The 20,626-nt window shown below is 36.5% G+C and overlaps 1 protein-coding gene across 1 annotated transcript in view; it reads left to right on the forward strand.

Annotated features, from left to right (window-relative positions):
• The window catches only part of MYCBP2 (MYC binding protein 2), a 270,913-nt gene that overhangs the window by 105,140 nt on the left and 145,147 nt on the right, over positions 1-20,626 (forward strand). The window contains exons 21-26 of the mRNA XM_019654304.1: positions 560-677; positions 5,671-5,875; positions 6,542-6,695; positions 15,833-16,005; positions 17,059-17,184; positions 17,273-17,400. Of these exons, the coding sequence (XP_019509849.1) occupies positions 560-677; positions 5,671-5,875; positions 6,542-6,695; positions 15,833-16,005; positions 17,059-17,184; positions 17,273-17,400 (904 nt within the window). The remainder of the gene's footprint in view (positions 1-559; positions 678-5,670; positions 5,876-6,541; positions 6,696-15,832; positions 16,006-17,058; positions 17,185-17,272; positions 17,401-20,626) is intronic.

A 20,626-nucleotide genomic window follows, 5' to 3' on the forward strand; every position in this document is an offset into this window, starting at 1 on the left:
GCTTCTGGACGGCCGCTCACTGCGGCTGCTGGCTACATACGATAGCCCATGGCAACCCACTGCAGCAGGGGCTGCAGCTTACGCCGTCGCCGGTGACTCACAGCAGCCCAGCTCCAGGTTGAGCTGTTTTTCAGCATCTTAGCTGTAGAGGGCAGTGTCACTGGCCCTCATATTTGGGATATGAACCGGGGCCCTCTGGCGTCCCAAGCCAGTTCTTAACCATCGCGCCACTCAGCTGGCCCAAAAATTTTTTGTTTAAAAACAAAGATAACACCAGTCTTGCAGAAAAATTAAAAATTATGTTGTCTATAAATAGAGTAGTGAATTTAGGAAATCTTTTTAATAATCTCCTTAAAGTCCGCAAGTATGTCTGTTTCATCTTTGTACCCGAGCACCTAGAATGAACACAGGCAGACAGTACCTAAATAAGTTTACTGAGTATTCTTACTAGTGCCTATTATCTCTTCTTCTTATTGCATTGCTTGTGTATTGTTTTTTATTTCAGTTGGTTCTCATAAGATGTTGACTTACTTTTCTTGTTGTTGTTTTTTTAACCTAGGGGATGTCCCACACTTGTTCAAGCATTGCCAGGCCCTAGCACACAAGTTACGGCAGGCAGCAACCACACGGCAGTACTTTTAATGGATGGACAGGTCTTCACATTCGGAAGTTTTTCTGTAAGGAAATTTTAAAGCACTAATAATATTGTATTGTACCTATTATCTTTACTTCTTATTGCATTGCCTTACAATTTGTATACATTAGCTTTTTTTTTCCTGGTTTCAGTGAAATTCTTGTGTTACAATTATTGCATAGGTATATTTCCTGTCTCCACCCTGAATACACACAAAATCTGAATAGTACTTCAAAATAATTTTCTTTTCTAGTGTAGCCTAAGAATTTACTGAATTTAACAGTGTTATAATTGGACATGTTTATTACAGGTCAAAGTCCTTTAACCATTCAGTAGAACTAATCCTATCATTTGAAAACTTATTTCTCATCTAGCTTGTAAAGATTTATTTTTCTTAATTTATAGAATTATTTCTGTTTTAGAAATTTTTAAAAGCCTAGTTTTCTTACTATTGAATAGATTCGTTTAAAAGTAGTTCCCTTTTTCTTCTCCCTTTTTCTTTCTCTCTTTGTGTGTCTGTCTGTTTGCCTGTCTGTTTCACTCTCTCTATGTTTTTTCAAAACTTGAAAAGAGTGAAAATGCTCTGAGAATTTTGTATAGTGTGAGCATAGTAGAGATCAAGGAAAAGCTTCGTAAAACTGCTAATAAACCTATATCACCTCTGACATAGGTAACTATTCAGAACTCTATAACCTAAACTGCTGGAATGTATTTTATAACTGATTGTTAAAAATTGTGAATGTGAACTTTAAGAATATATTTTATTTAGAAATTATTTTAAGCTTATAGAAAGGTTGCAAAGAATAAGAATAGTATGTAGAATGCCCATATACTCTTGAACCAGATTCACCTATTATTGACATCTATTTACTTTATCATTTATATAATACATACATGCTCTCATTCTTGTTCACACACCGTGTGTGTGTGTGTGTGTGTGTATATGTGTGTGTTTGTGTACATAAAACATTTTTTCTTGAATTTTTTAAGAATAACTTGCATACATTATGTGAGTTATGTGTGCCCTCCTGTTGTAATTGGGCTTTGATTGCTGCTAGCACTTCAGTGCATAGTGGAGTTGTATTTATTCTAAGTCTTTGTTGAAGTTCTCACTGAGTTCATTTATTCTTCTCCCAAGTTCATTGACATTCTCATTACCAGCGTTTTGAACTCTATATCTGGTAGATTGCCCCCTTTTTGTTTAGTTTTTTTTTCTGGGGATTTGTCCTGTTCTTTCATTTGGGACATGTTTCTTTGTCTCCTCATTTTGTCTGCCTCTCTGTGTTTTTTCCAATGTATTAGATCTGCTACGTCTCCCAGTCTTGACAGGGTGGCCTTAATGAACATGTTCAATGGGGCCCAGTAGCACTGTGTCCCTGTTCACCTGTGTTGGGTGCCCTAGGGGTGTCCCCTGTGTGGGTTATGTGTGCCCACCTGTTGTAATTGGCTTTTATTGCTGTCAGCACATCAGTGTGTGGTAGAGTTGACCATCATGCTACTGACTGAGGGCAGGCTACAACTACAGCAGATGAGGTGTTGTGCAGGGTCTGATCCCATGGAGTGGGAGTCACTTTAGCAGGGCTCTGGTGCCAGTTGAGGGTGCCCTTGGGTCAGGCTCTGGTGTGGTCTGATGTCAGCCACTGGGTATGTTGGGTCTAAAGCCTCTTGGAAGGGGACCTGGTATAGGCCAAGGTCTGTTGCTGCTTTTTGCCAGGCTTGGGTCTGCTTGGTAGGAGCTACTAAGGGATTTGCTGTCATTTGCCACTTGTGCTGGAATTGGAGTTGTTTGGGAGAGGCCAGCTACCATTCATGCCAGGCTTGGGACCCCTTGGTTGGCACTACAATGCAAGCTGAGGCTAGTTGCCATTTATGCTGGATTTGTGGCTACTTAGTTGGAGCTCCATTACAGGCCAAGACTGGCTGCTGCTTGTGCCAGGCATGGGGCCACCTGATGGGAGTTACAGTGGGAATTGAGACCAGTAGCTATTTGTGCTGGGCTTGGGGCCACTTGGCAGGAGCTACAGTGCACACCAAGGTTGGCCACTGCTTTTATGGGATTTGTGGACCTTTGAGAAAGTCTGCAGCACAAGCCTAGGACAACCACCAGTCATGCAAGGTTTGTAGATTTTGGGGAAATCGTGCAGCTTGAGATGAGGCAGGCCACTTGTGTGAAGAAGTGGAAGAGTCTGGGCCCAGTGAGGGGTGGGACGGGTTGTCAGGGAATCACCAGGGCAGGGTAAACAGTGTTAGCCAGGTAAATGAAGACCACAGATTTGGTACTCTCCTGTGCCCTACCAGCTGGGTGAGAGGATTGCTCAACAAAGGAACACTGGTACCTGCCAGCACTTTTCTCCCTGGAGAGAGTTGCCTTAATCAGTGACCCTCCAGCTCTCGTCCTGAAGTTAGTCCGTTTAATTCTTCCTAGTATGTCCCTGGCACTTTTTCAGCTGCTGCCCCTGTGATGGTGCTTAGAGTGAATGCGTTTGTGAACAAGTGAGTTCATGCACCAGCCCTTTAGGAGCAGCATCTTGGTCTCTGTGTTTCTCAGAGGCAGTGCCTGCTGGTTTTGACAGCCAGATGTTACGGGGATTCCTCTTTCCTGCAATGGTACCCTAGGCTGGGAAGTCTATGTGGGGCTGGGACCCCTTAGTCCTCAAGGGGCAATCACTGCAGCTGAGATATCGCTCCTGTTTTCTTAATTGCCACACAGCAGGTGTGGGACCAGTCCATTCAGCATCTCTGCCCCTCCTACCAACCTCAATTTGGTTTCTTCTTTATACCCTTAGGTATAGGAATTCTAATCAGCTAGTCTTCAGGTGGTTTTCAGTGATGGTTGTTCTATAATTAAGTTGCAGTTTTGATGTGGCCATGGGAGGAAGCTAGCTCAAAGTTTATCTACTCTACTATCTTGACTGGAAGTCTCAAGATTGCTCTTATTCTCTTTTTACCTCTATCTAGTCCTCCATTATGTATATATGCTGTAGTTTATTCAGTTAATTTCTTATGCTTGAACATTTAAGTACTTTCCAATATTTTGCAGTGATGGTAATGACTATCGTTAGAGGTACCTTTGAGGTAAATTTCTATAGGTAAGATTGCTGGGTCAAAATGTAATACCTATGTAGCTTTGTGATGATCAGTTCCCGTCTATTTTGCATTCTCACCAGCACTGTATGTGAGTGACTATTTCTTCACAGTATTATCAACGGATTGTATTGTCATACCTTTTAATTTGCATCCATCAGTTGGGTGAAAAATGACCTTGCACGCTTTGAAGCCTTATTCCTTTAGGTGGTGCTGTGACCCTGCAAATCTTTACGGGTATTTAGTATTTTGACATTAAGGGCTGGATTTTCTGTTTCGTGGGATGGTTTTGCCACTGCCTTTTCTAAGTTCTATACTTCTCTCATTCCCTTCTTAAGCCTTCCCTTTTGTCCACTCCACCACCTCAGGTTTACCGTGGTGGGTGAATGGAGAAAAGTCTGTTGCAATTTGTTTTTTTCTCTGGTTACAGATAACAAGCGATCTGCTGTTTCTTAAAACAGCTGAAGGTTTGATTAATGTGTGATATTATTTGCTCTGTGTGTTGGTTTAGGGGGGACTAATGTGAGTGGTACTATTTAAAATCAGACGATCATTATTGTCCTCTAGCCCCAGAAGTCCTAGTTGTGAAATTTAATGAATTTAAATATGGTTTATTTATAACTACATTCTGAATTCCTATGAGGCTGTCCAAGCATCTATCATTTTTTTAGATTGCTTTTCTTCGCATTAGTTGGTTGATAGTAAAGGAATACATATTTATTTCAGTAGTCAATGAAAAAGATAATTTCTTTTCTATCCAAGAGCATAACATATCTAATATATTCCTGAATATGATGTACTTGGTCACTGTTTTTCTGTGTCAAAAATAAGAATAGACATAAAAAGAAGCTGAGAATGAATGTTGAATTTTTTTGGCTTCTTCTCTAATCGTATGCTTTCCACTTTTCCTTACCCTGGCTCATCCCTGGGATTGATGTTCAGTTGCTTTTCTAGTCCGTTTGTGACTGTTTTCTTGCCATGGTGTTGATGAAGTAATAGATAGAACTTACTAGAAACCTGGTAGTTCGGTGAGAACTTAATCAGGCTATTGGTAGTGCTCCAGGCTCTCTTGTTCTTTGGGTTTTTTCCTATGGTTTCTCATTCCCATTACTTGTAGATAACCCTGGGTGCCATGATGGAGGATTTTCTGTCTTCCAGAGGGTTTTTTGAAGGGAAATAATTTGGGGAGAGTGAAAGCCCCTGATCCCAGGGGTGGATGAATATTTACCAATCCATCATCAGCATTCTTTTACAGACACTAGCCTAATAGTGAGAAACTTGCTGTTAATTTTCAAATTAAAGTCTTACCTAAGTAAGTATCTGTAAACATCCATACTTTTTAAGTGAGTTAATAGTTATCTGCTTAAGACATCATACCTTACCATTGATGCTGCTGTTTATCTTGCAACATAAATGAAATAACTTACTAACACATGATCATGTGAAAAATACATACTTTTCTAATTGTGTTCACAGTTGCATTATTTATTGCTTTGGCTTTTTACCCAAATACTTTCAGACTGTGTGAATTCAGTAGTAACTTTCTATTCTACTGTCAACTTGAAATGCCGAAGGGACTTTTCAAATGAACAATTGTAATGCTAATTTTTTTAAACATATTGTGTATTATACTTTTCATTTAAATGTAGATGAAGGCATTCACAGTATTTCTGGAATATTTCTTAAATGGGAAAATATTTCAACTTTGTTATTATGTTTTTTAATAATCTACTTCGTGGTTTATTAGGGGAAGAATTCCTAGAAATAATAAAAGTAATTTTATTTCTTTACAATGTTTGGTACAAATTTCACATGAATTTATTAAAATACTAACAACTGATGAAGAATAATGTCTAATAGAGCTATTTTTGTCTGCTGTCTCTGTAACTTTATAAAACATTACAGATTGTTTATCGAGCAATATTGCTAATATGGTTTATTTAATCTTTTAGAAAGGACAGCTGGGCAGACCGATTCTGGATGTTCCGTATTGGAATGCAAAACCAGCTCCCATGCCTAACATTGGATCAAAATATGGAAGAAAAGCTACCTGGATAGGTGCCAGTGGGGACCAGACTTTCTTACGAATCGATGAAGCACTTATTAATTCGCATGTACTTGCCACATCAGAAATTTTTGCCAGTAAACACATAATAGGTAATTCCCAAAACAAACAGATGTCCCTACCAAAAACCCTTATCTTGATTGATAGCAAATGGTTCATCTTTCCCTATTATTATGAGATATAATCTTGTAGCTTTTTTTTCTTTCTGTTTGAAGAAATTTCAAAGCTTCTAACTATCTGTCTTTATATTCTTTGTGCTGGAAGAATGGAATAATTGGGAACCAAAGTATTTATAGAAACCAAAGTATTTATTTATAAGTTAGAGAATGGTGGAAATATGAGCTTAATTGTTGTATGATAAAACTTTATTTGAAAGGAGGAATTTTTCTGTATTGGTTCTTGTCAATAAATGATAGAAATTAATTTTTGGGAAGGTTACATGGACCAAACTTTTTTTAAGTTTTGATAATACCATAATATCAACCCATACTTGTTTCCATGATATCCTTAATTATGTAATAGAGTGGTATAGCGTAGAAATTAATAGCTTGTGTTGTTGGATTTAGACAGCCTGAGGTTTTAATCCTAATTCTGCTACTTAAACATTTTTAATTACTTAAACTCTTTAAGTCTCAGTTTCTTCATCTGTAAAATGGAGATAATAATAATACGTACCTTATAAGTAGTATTTACCTTATAAGTTAGGGGAATATGAAAAGGTAATGTATTATTAAAATATGTAAATATTTTTTCTCAAGGCTTAGTACCTGCTTCTATATCAGAACCTCCTCCATTTAAATGTCTTTTGATAAATAAAGTGGATGGGAGTTGTAAAACTTTTAATGACTCTGAACAAGAGGATCTGCAAGGATTTGGTGTATGTCTTGATCCTGTGTATGATGTCATTTGGAGGTAAGCTTCTCTGTTTATAAAATAAGAAAATAAATTTTGATCAAATTATGGTCTTGTAGTACTTACAAAACTTATATGTGGGCAGACTTTTCACAAATGAGAACTCTTCTGTTTAACTGTTAACTGCACTTCTATTGTAGTGATTCACAGGGCCTCGTACAGTACAGTGTAGTGGTTAAGAGTGTGCGTTGTGCACCAGACTGCCTAGGTTCATCCCACCTCCACAGTTTGCTTTCTGCTGCCCTTGGAGAAGTTACATTGAGTCTGTGTGCCTCACTTTTCTCATTTATAAAATAATAATAGTACCTACTGCATAGATCTTGACGAGGATTGGAGAGCTTAGAGCATAGGCACACACTAGGTGCTATTAGAAGTGTTTACTGCTGCCATTATACAATATTTAGCAGTTTCACTTTCAGGAGTTGTATTGCTAATTATTTTTAGCCTGTCAGCAATCCTATCTGTATTATAAAGAATTCATTCTATTTCTTGTTTCCTTAAATATCTAATTATTACCAGCTATGTAGAAGAAAGTATATGAAAGACAATAAAATACAGAGTAAATAAGGTAAATGAGCTTGCCCTTCAGGAATATACGTAACAAAATTCCCATATTTGTAGATAAATGTGCAGGTTTATTAAACTCTATAAATTATAAAAATGTAGAGATGGATACAGGTACATGAGAAACTTAAAAAATTATATTGTATTTGTTTAAAATTTCTTATGATGCTTTATATACAAAATGAGTAAAGAAAAGAGTTATTCTCAGCATTTCTAGCTTTCAATAATAATAGGTATACCTCACCATTACCAGGGGGACTCATCATAGGACTTAGTTTTTCCCCTCTTGCATTGTTTATTTGGCCTGTCTTAGTAGTCAGGAATTCAGATAAGTTGAAAGGTTGAAGTGTGGTGTAGGTAAGGAGAGGGAAAAGACTTTTCTGTCTTCTGCCCATGCTTGCTTTCACTCCCATCAGCCAGCCAAGTCTTAAGAGGCCTGTTTTCTATCAATCCTGAGGCTTGCACTCAGAGTGAAGGAATTCTAGTGCTTCCCAAGCTGTTGTCCTGCTTACTGTCTCATTTAGGCATTTTGTTAGAAGCCCTGGAGGCCATAATTGAGTTAAGCAGTGCTTTCAAATCTTCCTATCAGCATTATATGTATAGATTCGACAACCAGAGACTACAGGTGAATTGTCTTGTAGCAGTTCTAATGAAGACATAAGGCAGTAAGAACCAAAATTAGAGTGGTCACAGTGGGATATTATGGAGGGGATTGAGAGGTGAATGGTGTAAAGATAGAATTGTCCTCAATAATTTACTGATTAGAAGTCAATATAGAAGAGACTTAGTTACCAAAGGGTAAGCTCTGGTTTAGACCTATGATTAAATTGATGTTTTATTTTCTATAATTCTTACGTGTTTTACTTTTAAATGAAGTAAATTTGCATTAACAAAATAAAAATAGGCAGTATGGAGTTTGTTTCTGGGTGCATTTGCTAAATTAGAAATGCATTCTCTAAATGAGAGACAACAGTAGAACTAAGATTCTAACAATATAATTGGAACCATTTCCCTGGGGTCTTAACAGAATTCCGAAGTGCGGTATCCAGTTAGGTGAACCTGGCCTTTTTCACATATGGTGGTAACAATGGGATAGATGATCTCGAATGTCTTGCCAGGTCTTGATCATGTACCCCCTTGTTCCAAAACAGATTAAAAGATGGACAGTCTTCTCTTGTGTTTCAGTGAAACAGCTGAAAGGTGTTTTTCTTTAATCAGCATCAGAGTTTCATTTCATTATCCCGACTTCTGGCTGCTTTGTATCCTTTGTGTTTTTCAGTAGGGTACTTGTATTTTACAGCTATCGTAGACATTGCGGATTCAATATTACCTTACTTTGACTTTCCTTCCAGCGTGAACCTGCTTTCTCCTTTTGTATTCTCCTAACAGCTACCTTCTCCTGAATAATTAGAAACTTAGCATCTAGAAAGAGCAGATCAATGTTAAGAATAGTAATTTTATTTCCCACTTCAAAATTTACACAAATAACACATGAATATGTGTTGTTACTTTTTAAAAAGCAAAGTATAAATACAGGAAAAAATGTGTGGTCCTTGTTCAAATCTTGTTCTTCTCCACACCAAGTGGGGTTGCAAGGTAGCCAGTGGGTCCCAAGGTTCCAGTTTGGTTTATATTGTTTCATACCTTTTAAAAAGCTTGTGTTTTAGTTTTTTTTTATATAAATAAGAATATATTTATTTTAAAAGTGAGATTTTTTACTAAACAATAATTTATAAATCTTTCCAGGTCAGTACTTCAAAACCTGTATAGAATTCTGTAGCCTGAATATACCAAAATATGCTTAACTGTTTCCCTATTGATGAACAGTTTAGATTTTGTAATGTTTTGGTAGTACCTTCGATGCTACACACAGACATATATACACACAGTTTTGTATCCATGTGAGCTTATTTCTGTAAGATAGCTTTCTAGAAATGCAACTCCTGAGTCAAAAGATACTCATAAAATTTGATATATACTGCCAAATTGCCCATCAATACTCTCTCACCAACTGCATATAAGAATTCATATTTCCCCATACTATTAGCATCAGTAAACACTACTATTGTTATTTTTAATTTTCGCAGTTTTAATTTTATTATTCAAGAAATATCTAAATATATACGATATGGTAAGTAAAGGATGATTCAAAGTGAATAAGATTGACAATGCCCTTGTTATGGAAGTTGATTTTTTTTAGCGGAGATATAGATTATATGAAAGTGAATTATATACTGTTTAGACCATGCTCAGCACCATTAAGGAAAAGGAGGGTGCTGTGATTGAGAATAATAGCTGTGGTCTATTTTCCATACAATGGAGACAATATAAGTTAAGAGCTTAAAGTATAAGAAAGAACCAGGCATTTGAAGAGTCAAGAAAAGTTTTCCAAGCAGGAAGAGCTTAGTAGACCCAAATGCCCTGATGTAAGCAAGAGCTTGACAGTGTTTTAGGAATTTGAAGACAGCCAGTATGGCCAAAGCACAGTGAGTGGCTTGCAGTAACATCAGAGGGGTAGGAAGGACCAGGATAGACAGACTTTGGAGGTAGATTAAGGAATTTGAAGGCTTCAAATATAAGAAGCCTTTGTAGGATTCAAGCTGGGAAATGACATTAAACGACAGTCCTTATTGTGTGGAACATGGATTGGAAGGAGGCAAGAGTAGATACAGGAGGTCAGTACAGCAGTGCAGGGGGGGAGGTAATGGCTTGAAACCAGGATTGGGGAAGAGGGAGAGAAGCAGTCAGCAGCATATATTTTGGAATAGAACCAACAGGACTTGCTTGTATTTGGAAGGTTAAGGAAAGGAAGTAGTGAAGGATGATTGCCAAGTTTCTGACTTCAGTATTTGAGTAGACATCAGTGGCATTAACTGAGCCAGGTAAGGCAGAGAGAAGAATACATCTGTCAAGACATCTGTTTTTGACATTTTTACTTTCGGATCTAAGTGAACAAATTAAGTGGGCAATTAGATAATAGAGTCAGGCTCAAAGGACTAGTCTGAACTGGGGATATAAATTCTTTTTTTATTTAAAATTTATTGGGGTGACAATGGTTAATAAAATTACATAGGTTTCCAGTGTACATCTGTAATGTATCATCTATATATCACATTGTGTGTTCAGCACCCAGAGTCAGTTCTCCTTCCATCACAATATATTTGACCCCATTTACCCTTATCTACCACCCCCCTCTTTCCTTACTTTCTGGTATCCACTGAACTCTTGTCTGTGTCTATAGTTTCTGTTTCTTTATTTGTTTGTCTTGTTCCTTTGTTGCTTTCAGTTTTACATCTCACATATCAGTGAAGCCATATGACTCTTGACTTGTTCTGTCTGACTTATTTCACTTAGCATAATCATCTCAAGATCCAGTAAAGTTGCCAGCTACAGGATCAATGTACAATAATCCATTGCATTCCTATATACTAACAATGAAATGTCAGAAAAAGAAAAAACAATCCCCTTTGTAATTGCAGCAAAAAGAATAAAATACCGAGGAATAAACTTAACCAAGGATGTGAAAGACCTATACACTGAAATATAAGACATTTCTAAAAGAAATTGAAGAAGACACAAAGAGATGGAAAGACACTCCATGTTCATGGATTGGAAGAATCATCATAGTTAAAATGGCAATATTACCCAAAGCAAAATACAGATTTAATGCAATCCCCATCAAAATCCCAATGACATTTTTAAAGAAATAGAACAGAAAAACTATAGGATTTGTATGGAACCACAAATGAGCCCAAGTAGCCAGAGCAATTTTAAGAAAAAAGAATAATGCTGGAGGTATCACACTCCCTGTCTTGAGCTTGTACTACAGGGCAACAATAATTGAAACAGTAGGGTATTGGCAGAAAAACAGACACACAGACCAGTGAAATAGAATTGAAAACCCAGAAATAAACCCGTATAAATATGGACAGATAATTTTTGACAGAAGAGCCAAAAACATTCAATGGAGAAAAGAAAGCCTCTTCAATAAATGGTCCTGTGAGAATTGGAAAGCCATGTGCAAAAGAGTGAAACTAGACTGCTGTCTGTCACCATGTACCAAAATTAACTCAAAATGGATCAAAGACCTAAACATATAAGACCTGAAACAATAAACTGCATAGAAGAAAACATAGGTACGAAACTTATGAACCTTGGGCTTAAAGAGGATATTATGAATTTGACCTCAAAGGCAAGGGAAGTAAAAGGTAACATAAATGAATGGGACTATATCAAACTAAAGAGCTTCTGCACAGCAAAAGAAACCATTGACAAAATAAAGAGGCATTCAACCGAATGGGAGAAGATATTTGCAAACAATGCCTCCGATAAGCGGCTAATGTCCAAAATACTTAAGGAACTCATACAACTCAACAACAAACGAACAATCCATCTAATTAAAAAATGGGCAGAGGATCTGAATAGGCATTTCTCCAAAGAGGACATGCAGATGGACAATAGACACATGAAAAGATGTTCAACGTCACTGATCATCAGAGAAATGCAAATAAAAACCACAATGAGATATCACCTCACACCCGTTAGAATGGCTGTCATCAACAAGACAAATAATAGCAAGTGTTGGAGAGACTGTGGAGAAAAAGGAACCCTCATACACTGTTGGTGGGAATGCAGATTGGTGCAGCCACCATGGAAGGCAGTGTGGAGGTTCCTCAAAAAACTAAGAATAGGATTATCATATGACCTAGTTATCCCTCTCCTAGGTATATACTACCAAAAAATCTGAAAACATTTATCCTGGGCCCATCTTTGAGACATACTTGCATGTGCTCCGATGTTCATTGCAGCTTTATTTATGGTGGCCAAGATATGGAAACAAAGTGTCCTTCGATAGATGACTGGATAAAGATGTGGTATATTGATATATACACAATGCAATACTACTCGCCATAAAAAAAAGATGAAATAGTGCCATTTGCGACAACAGGGATATAAATTTGAGAATTTTTAGTTTATGGTGTTGAATGAGATCACTAGGCAGAGAATTTAGGTTGAGAAGAGTCCTGGACCAAGCCCAGACCTTCCACAATTTAGCGGTTAGATGGGAGAGGAAGAGCTAGTTAGGAGACAAGCAGGAGCAGACAGTGAACTATGAGAAAAAGCCGGAGGGTGTGCTGACACAGAGGTGAGGAGAGGAGAGAAGGCACGGTCAGCGGTGTTGAACACTGATGAGGGCTGACTGAATAGGTGACAAAAAATTCCACTGTGTTTGGATAATTAGAAATCATTTGCAACTTTGAGAAGAACAGTGTCATTAAAGTGTTAGATGTACAAACCAGATTGGGGTGGTTTGAAGAGTGAATTGGGGATTTCCACCTCCGGCAAGGTAAACTGAACACTTTGAAGGACCTATGTTGTTTATGTTGTTTTTAAGTTTATACTTGATACATTGCTTGGTACTCAACCAAGATATCACTGATATAATTCTGCCCGTTCCTCCCCACCCCCCACCCCACCTCAAAGAAAACCAATGTAAAAATAAAATCATGACCTCCATGAGGTGACCCTTGAGCACTTAGTAGTCAGCCCTATAAGCACAGGATTTTGCTGAGGGTAAATGCTGAGTTTAGCACAGCAATTTGGAAAACTAGCCCTGTGCCAGCTGCAAGGTAAGGGCGATGGAAACTGATCTTGCGACTCTCAGATTAAGCTTCTACCCTCAGAATGAGGCTAGAATGGGATCAGATAGGTAATACCCCTTTATCGCCAGCAGAAGGCACGTGTAAATAAGCTTTGGAGAAAATTCTGTCATTTAGGCCCACAGATTTTTAACCAGTTAAGATTAAATGAAAGAAAAGCTCAAAGTCTAAGATTGCTAAACGTAAGGAATATCACTGTTAGTGAAATTCAACAAAAGAACAATCAACAAGATCAATTTCAGATCATGTAACTGTCAGAAACAATATAAATCAACTTTTAATTTAAATTAATGTTTGAAATGTTTAAAAAATAAAAAATGGACTCTCCAAATTAAGCAAGCAAGACTGAAAATGAGACTCAAAATGATGATGAGGCATGCTTTAAAAACAACCAAGGAGAACTCTTATAAATGAAGGATATGTTTTAAATTAATGCATGTGTAAATCAGGAGATTTGAACAAGTGAAAAATACATGTAAGGAAATTACCCAGAATGCACAGAAAGACAACAATATAAAAAATATGGAAGTTAAGATGTTTGAAGAATAATGTGAAGATCTAGATGACATCCAAGAAGGAAATATTGGAGATTAGAGAAAAAAGAGGAGAAGCAATATTTGAAGAGATAATGCTTAAGGATTTCCCAGACCCAAAAAGAGATTTGAAGCCACAGATACTAGAAATTACAGGTTTTCATTATCTGTAATCAAGAGAGACCATAGTGAAATTATAGAACACTAAAGACCAAGAGAAAAATCTTAAATACAACTAGAGAGAAAACAATGATCACCTACAAAAGAATAACAGATGAATAGAACTTCTCAAAAGAAATAATACAATAGTATTAGTGCTAATTATAGCAGCTACTTTAATAGAATTCATTCTGTCCAGTATTAATGTTGCTTAAAAATAATTTTAAAAATTTTAATTGCAGTAAAAACATAGCATGAAAGTTACCATTTAACCATTTTTAAGTGTAGGATTTAATAGTGTAAAATACATTCACATTGTTGTACAATGTGTCTCGAGAACATTTTCATCTTACAAAACTGAAACTCTATACCCAAAGAACAATTTCCCTTTTCTCCCTGCTTCCAGCCCCTGGCAACCACCATTCTACTTTCTGTTTTTATTAATTTGACTACTGTAGATAGATAACGCATGCAAGTGTAATAATACAGTATTTGTCTTTGTGACTAGCTGTTCCACTTAGTATTGGGTTGTCGGAAAAGTCATGACACATTTTTGCATCTAAAAACAGAAAACACATCATGACTTTTCCGACAGCCCAATATAATATCCTCAAGGTTCATCCCCATTGTAGCCTATGGCAGGATTTCCTTTTTAAGGCTGAATAATATTCCATTGTATGTTTGTACCACGTTTTGTTCATCCATGCATCATCCATCTATGGATGCTTGGGTTTCCACCTCTTGGCTATTGTGTGTAATGCTGCTATGAACGTGGGTGGGCAAATACGTCTTTGAGATTCTGCTTTTAGTTCTTTTGGGTATAAACCCAGAAATGGGATTGCTAGATTTAAGTGCTTTTATATTTAGTGAATGTGGATTATCAAACTCCATTGATTGAGATCATCCTTTCTAAAGTAATCTGAGATGCCAGCTACATCTTACATGAATCAAATTTTCAATTGGACCAATGTTTTTTATAGACATAGTGATTGTGAAAATGAGGACTTTCTCTTCCTTCGCATATACTCTTGTACCTATGTTTTAGGAACTTTGTGTAAAATCATCCACAGCAGCATTTTTTATCATGGAAAATTGAGTGGTTTTCATTTTTTTGCTATCAATAAAAGAACAGACAATAGTTGTGATAAATTCACATGAGCTAATACTGTGCTAATGAGAATGAATGAACTTCCAGCCATATGCCACAATATAAATGCATTTTAAAAACATTCTGTTGTTTGAAGAAAGCAAGCCATGGAAGAATACATAAAGAGTGTATCCTATTTATATACAATTAAAAAGATGAAACTTATAATATACTATTTTGGTACAAATATGAAAAATCATAAAGCAGGAGAGTAATAACTTTTGAAATTCAAGGTAATTGTGACTTTTGGAAGGAAAAGGAAAAGAATTGAGTAGGGAGGGAGACACAGGATACTTAAAAGATAATGGTAATTTTCCTTTTACTAGTGCATATTGTGTCTTTATTCTCCACACTTATTTTGAAAATATTTTAACTATTCTTTTGTGTGTACTTAATATTGTTAAACACAATATTTCTAAACACAAGCTTTTCTAAAAAGAATTCAAAGAATAAAAGAGGTAAAGAAGTGGAGACAGCTTTTCGAGAATCTTGTTATGAAAGAGATGAAAGGAATGAGATTATGGCAGGAGCGCATTGTGGGTTCCTTATAGTTTCATTGAAGCTTTACTGTTTATTAGTCAGGCTGAACGTCTGCATACATTCTATTTGTGCTTCCTTGCTAAGATCAGCATTCCGTGTCTTTTGCCCACTTTTAGTATTGGATTGATTTTCTCTCACTGGCTTATAAGAGCTCTTATATGTTGCAGATATTGTTGTTTTGCTTCATATGTATGTTTCACATATTTTCTTTTGACCTGCCCTTTGTCTTTAAACTTTATAAATGGAGATTTTGTTGTACACAATCGTCATATCTCTATGTACACATCAGATTGTTAAATGTACTATTGCTCTATTATCCATGAAGTATTATGGTCTATATTACTATTTTGTTTAAATTGTTTTACTTGTGACATAAATTATTTATATGTTTAGTTCAGATATGGAAAATAAAGAGCTACGTTTTGTCCTGTGTAAGCTGGCTGTATTCTCTTTGTATCATCAATTATACTTTAGAAATTCTTTATAATGAAACTGTGTGTTCAGGTGCTGTAATTACTCTCTCTTCCTTGAAAGGTTTCGACCCAACACTAGAGAGCTGTGGTGTTACAATGCAGTGGTTGCTGATGCCAGACTTCCTTCTGCAGCAGACATGCAGTCCAGATGCAGTATTCTAAGTCCTGAACTTGCCTTACCAACAGGATCAAGGGCTCTCACCACCCGATCGCATGCAGCTTTGCACATTCTAGGTAGTGTTGCTATTTGATGATACGTAATTTAATTAATTTTCATTAATGTGTGCTGAGTATTCTTTTAAGAGTGTTTACATCCATATATTATTCTTTCATGTTTGTTAAACAATGATATGCTAGGTGAAAAATAAGTTAAATCCTTTAAGAGATTTATCCTACAGAAAATAATAAATCAGACTTAAACCAACACTGTGAAAGAGTCATATATGCCCAAATATAAATTAACTCTGAATATAATTTTCCTAATATGTAGATCTTTAAAAAAAATCACGTTTTTGCTTAACGTGACTATATAAACTTTAAAGATGTAGATTGAATGTTCAAATGTATAATTATAACACTTAATTTATGTACGTCATTTTAAAATAAGTTCTATAAAATATTATGTGAATTTTATACATGCTAAGTCTCTCTTTTTACGTGAGAAAGTTTTCCACATGATATCAACTTCGCTTCTGTGTAATTAATTTGAGATATGCATTTTTTCAGTATATTATTCTGTTGCTGGATATTTTATACTAATTCACATAACTACTTATTGCTTTTAAAAATTATCCTTAAAAAGATTCAATTATGTTTATGTAAATTTTCTGATTATGAAATCATATTCCTAAGCATAATTACTAGGTCATAACTATAATTACTTCTTTTTTCACAAATTTCATCTGGTAACCATTGTAAACTAGCATCGATTAAGGTTACCTTAGGCTATTGTGTCTTCCTCAAATACTACATTAAGAATCAAACTAAACTATTCAGAGAATTTCATAAAAGGAAGAACCTTGTAGGGACTCAAAGATTAAGTGATTCCAACTCTTCAGAGATATGGTTTTGTGAAAACTATTGTCCTATAGTGTGTTTAAATATGGTAAATACCCAGATGGAGGAGAGTGTTTATTGGTTGTATTTGTCCATGAAACGTTGTTTAAAGCTCAGAGTACATTTGTTGAGCATACTGCTAGTTTAATTTATCCCTACAGCATCTCATATCATCAGTATTCTGGGAACTTTTAATTTCAAGGAGTTGAATTCTTGTTTGTTTGTTTTTAGGTTGTCTTGATACCTTGGCAACTATGCAGGATTTAAAAATGGGTGTTGCAAGTACAGAGGAGGAGACTCAAGCTGTAATGAAGGTTTATTCCAAAGAAGATTACAGTGTAGTGAACAGGTTTGAAAGTATGTATGCTTACGTTTATGAAATATTGTCTTCTAACTGAAATGTATGTGAATATTTTAAAACATAAATTATCTTTTTTTTTTTAAGGTCATGGAGGGGGCTGGGGTTACTCTGCTCATTCAGTAGAAGCGATACGCTTTAGTGCTGACACTGATATTTTACTTGGTGGTCTTGGTCTGTTTGGAGGTAGAGGAGAATATACTGCTAAAATTAAGGTAAGCAGTTCTATGACACACCCTTTTTGTTTGAAAATGTTGGTTTTGACTTAGTTTATTATTTTATATAATGCTTGCTCTTAAAAAGGACAAGGAAACATAGCTAAAATCTAGTACATACAATAATACTGTCATTAACTCATTGAAAAATCAAAAGGTAAGTAAGAAGGGAGCAAATGAATAGAAAATGATATTTCAATAATTTTCGACTGAAAAAGACCTTTCAGTCGATTTCAGTCCTTTGTGCTGAACTCCTAGTGGTCTAAGAACAGCACTATTGTTTTATGTGTCTAGTTTCTTGTAGCCTAAAAATGACAGGAGGCACACTGTTTTGATGGAGGGACATTTTAATGTAGCTTTCAAAGACTTTAACAATTGAAATGCCAAATGCTATTCAAACAGACAAGAGCACCCCAGGAGTGGAGACCAGGGATGAAGTGAGAGATAGAGTATAGGGGATGGATTCCATTTGGTAGTGGATTCCATTTGGTAGACAAACTAAAAATAATCAAAAGTTGTAAGTTAACCAGACTGATTCATCTCAGCAAGGGTCAACAATTATTCTCAGTAAAGGTTATTTGTATTCATTGAAAATAAAATAGTTTGAATATTCTCCTCAAATTATCTGATTTCGCTCTTAAAGTAAAAGGGAAAACTATAGTTTGTGCCTTAATTTCAATAGCAGTCTTCATAAAAAACCCTTAAATGCTATCTGTTCAGGAGGTATTTTCTTAATTCTCTCAATAATATCTAAAAGTTACACTGATGTGTTAAAACTCCCTTACAATGATGGTTTCTGAGGATACTACTCATAAAGCCTCAACCAGACTGACAAATATAGAAAATATTTGCTTATTTCTGGTTACAATTAGAATACATGTGCTACAAAAGTTCAGAGAATATAGAAATGAAGAAAGTAAAAATTTAAAGTCCCTGGAGTTATATAGCGAGTAGGGATGGAATAATAAAGGACATCTATAATATATATATGTTGATAATAAGAAAAATAGTAATTTTAGTTTTTGCTCACTTCATAGCACCTGCTTTAAATGGTTATTTTAGGATGTTTTGATTTAAAGTCAAGGTAGAGAAGCAAACTCAGTGATTTGTGCAGTCCTAGTTGGCAATATCTAAGCTCATCAGGAAGGTGATTTTGTTCTTGGCCCTGAGAGGTTTTTTCCTATAATATTGAACACCATAGTGGGCCTATCTCTAGTAGTTGTGATAGAGAATTATAAAGGCCTTCCATACATGTTGTTTTTATATTGCACTATTTTTCTCTTTTAAGTCTCAAATCCTGCTTTACTCTTCTCATCCCTTGAAGTGATCATATCATTGTATTCGGTGACTCAATGGGTGTCTTTTTTTTCCTTTCTTCACCTCTGAGGTATACATTTTGTTGTATAAAGACCTCTTCTTTATTTTTTGTTTTGTTTTGTTTTGTTTTCATATCTCTGGTTGTTTCTTTCCTTTGTAGGTTTGTTTGCTTCCGCTCTGGCCACTCAGTGTTGGAGTTCTTCTAGGCTGAGCTCTAGGCCTCTTTCTTCACTCTGTATTTTCTCCTAGGTATCCTCTTCTAAGTCTGAAGTTTCAGCGTTCCATTATGCCTAAATTTATATCTCCAGCTCAGACTTTTTCTTTGACCCGTTTCTGTGTAAATGTTTTAAAGGCATGCCAGTTGTCAGTCTTTATATCACAACTGAGTTCATGCTCTTATCCCAGGACCTGGCTGTCTCCCAGTGATCCCTCCTCTGAATAGTACTACCCACCATATACTTGTTACAGAAGCCAGAAACCTAACTGTCTTTCTTGCTAGGTCCTCCTCTATCTTTTTCTTCCACCTAAAGGGACTCTTTCATCATTCCCCTAGGCAAAGCTACTTGTCTTAGACTAGCCACCTCGCTGGTCTCTCTGCATAGTCTTAACTTTCTATATGTTCTGTCTCCATTTTCCCTCTTCTCATTCCTTCCTGAATGTACTCTAATCAGGTTTTTGCCCCAACATTCCACTGAAACTGCTCTTGTCAAGGATATCTTGTCAAGCGACTTCTTTATTGCTAAAACCAGTGGTCAGGTCTCAGTCCTCATCTTTCTTAACCATTCAACAGGATTTAATCCAGTTGAGCCTTTTCTTGACATACTTCTTCATTTGGCTCCTAAGACACCACTTCATTTTCTTACTGTCTCACTGACTGCTCTTCTTAACCTCCTTCTGGTTGTTCATCCATGACCCCTAAATGCTGGGGTGCCAGAACCCAGTCTTGGACATCTTTTTAAAGTATACTCACCCCCATGGTGATCCAGCCTTATGACTAATTATTTTTTCTGTGGTCACTCTCAGAGACCTCCGAAGTCATATATACAATCACCTACTCTGCACCTCCACTTGGATAGCTAGTAAGCACTTCGGATATAGCACACTCAGAACTAGGTTTCTGATGATCTCTGTAAAACTGCTCTTCTCCTGTTCTTCCACAGCCCAGTTAACTGACTCAGAATGGAGTTAACTCCATTCTTCCAATTGCTCAGGCCCCAAATCTTGGAGTCATCCTGGAATTTTTCTTTCACACTCCACCTCCACTTCAACAGCAAAGGTTGTTGGCTGCGCTTTGAAAACAAACCCAGGATTTAACCACTTCTAAAAACTGCCCCTGGTGTCAAGTTGGTCCAAACCACAGCCATTCTCACCTGGATTATTATAGTAGCCTCTCAACTTATATCCTGCTTCTGTACTTGATCCCATCAATGTATTCTCAATACAGTTGAGTGATTCTCTTTTAAAATATACACCAGAGTATGCCACTTCTCTGTTCAGATTCCTACAATGTCTTCCTATATTAGAATAAAAGCCAAAGGCTTTGCAAGAGCTTCTGTAAAGAACCCCGTCAGAACTGCCATCACCATTCTGACCTTGTGTTGTACAGGTCGCTTCCCTTGAATTCAGCCACACTAGCCTGCACTTGCTCCGCAGACATGCCAGGCATAGTCAAACCTCAGGACCTTTGCACTTGCTATTGCCTTGACTACAGCTCTTCACTTTGGTACCTGTGTGGCTCACTTCCTCATCATTTTCAGGTCTTAACTTGCTGGTGAGCCTATTTAAAACTGTAAGTCCTCTCCCTTATCACAAACTTACTCCCAATAGCCCAATTTTTGTTGTTGTTTACATCATTCACCCCTGCATTCTCAGTTCTTAGCACTGTGCCTGGCACACAATATGTATTCAA

This window comes from Hipposideros armiger, unplaced genomic scaffold, assembly GCF_001890085.2.
Source record: "Hipposideros armiger isolate ML-2016 unplaced genomic scaffold, ASM189008v1 scaffold_219, whole genome shotgun sequence".
NCBI lineage: Eukaryota > Metazoa > Chordata > Mammalia > Chiroptera > Hipposideridae > Hipposideros > Hipposideros armiger.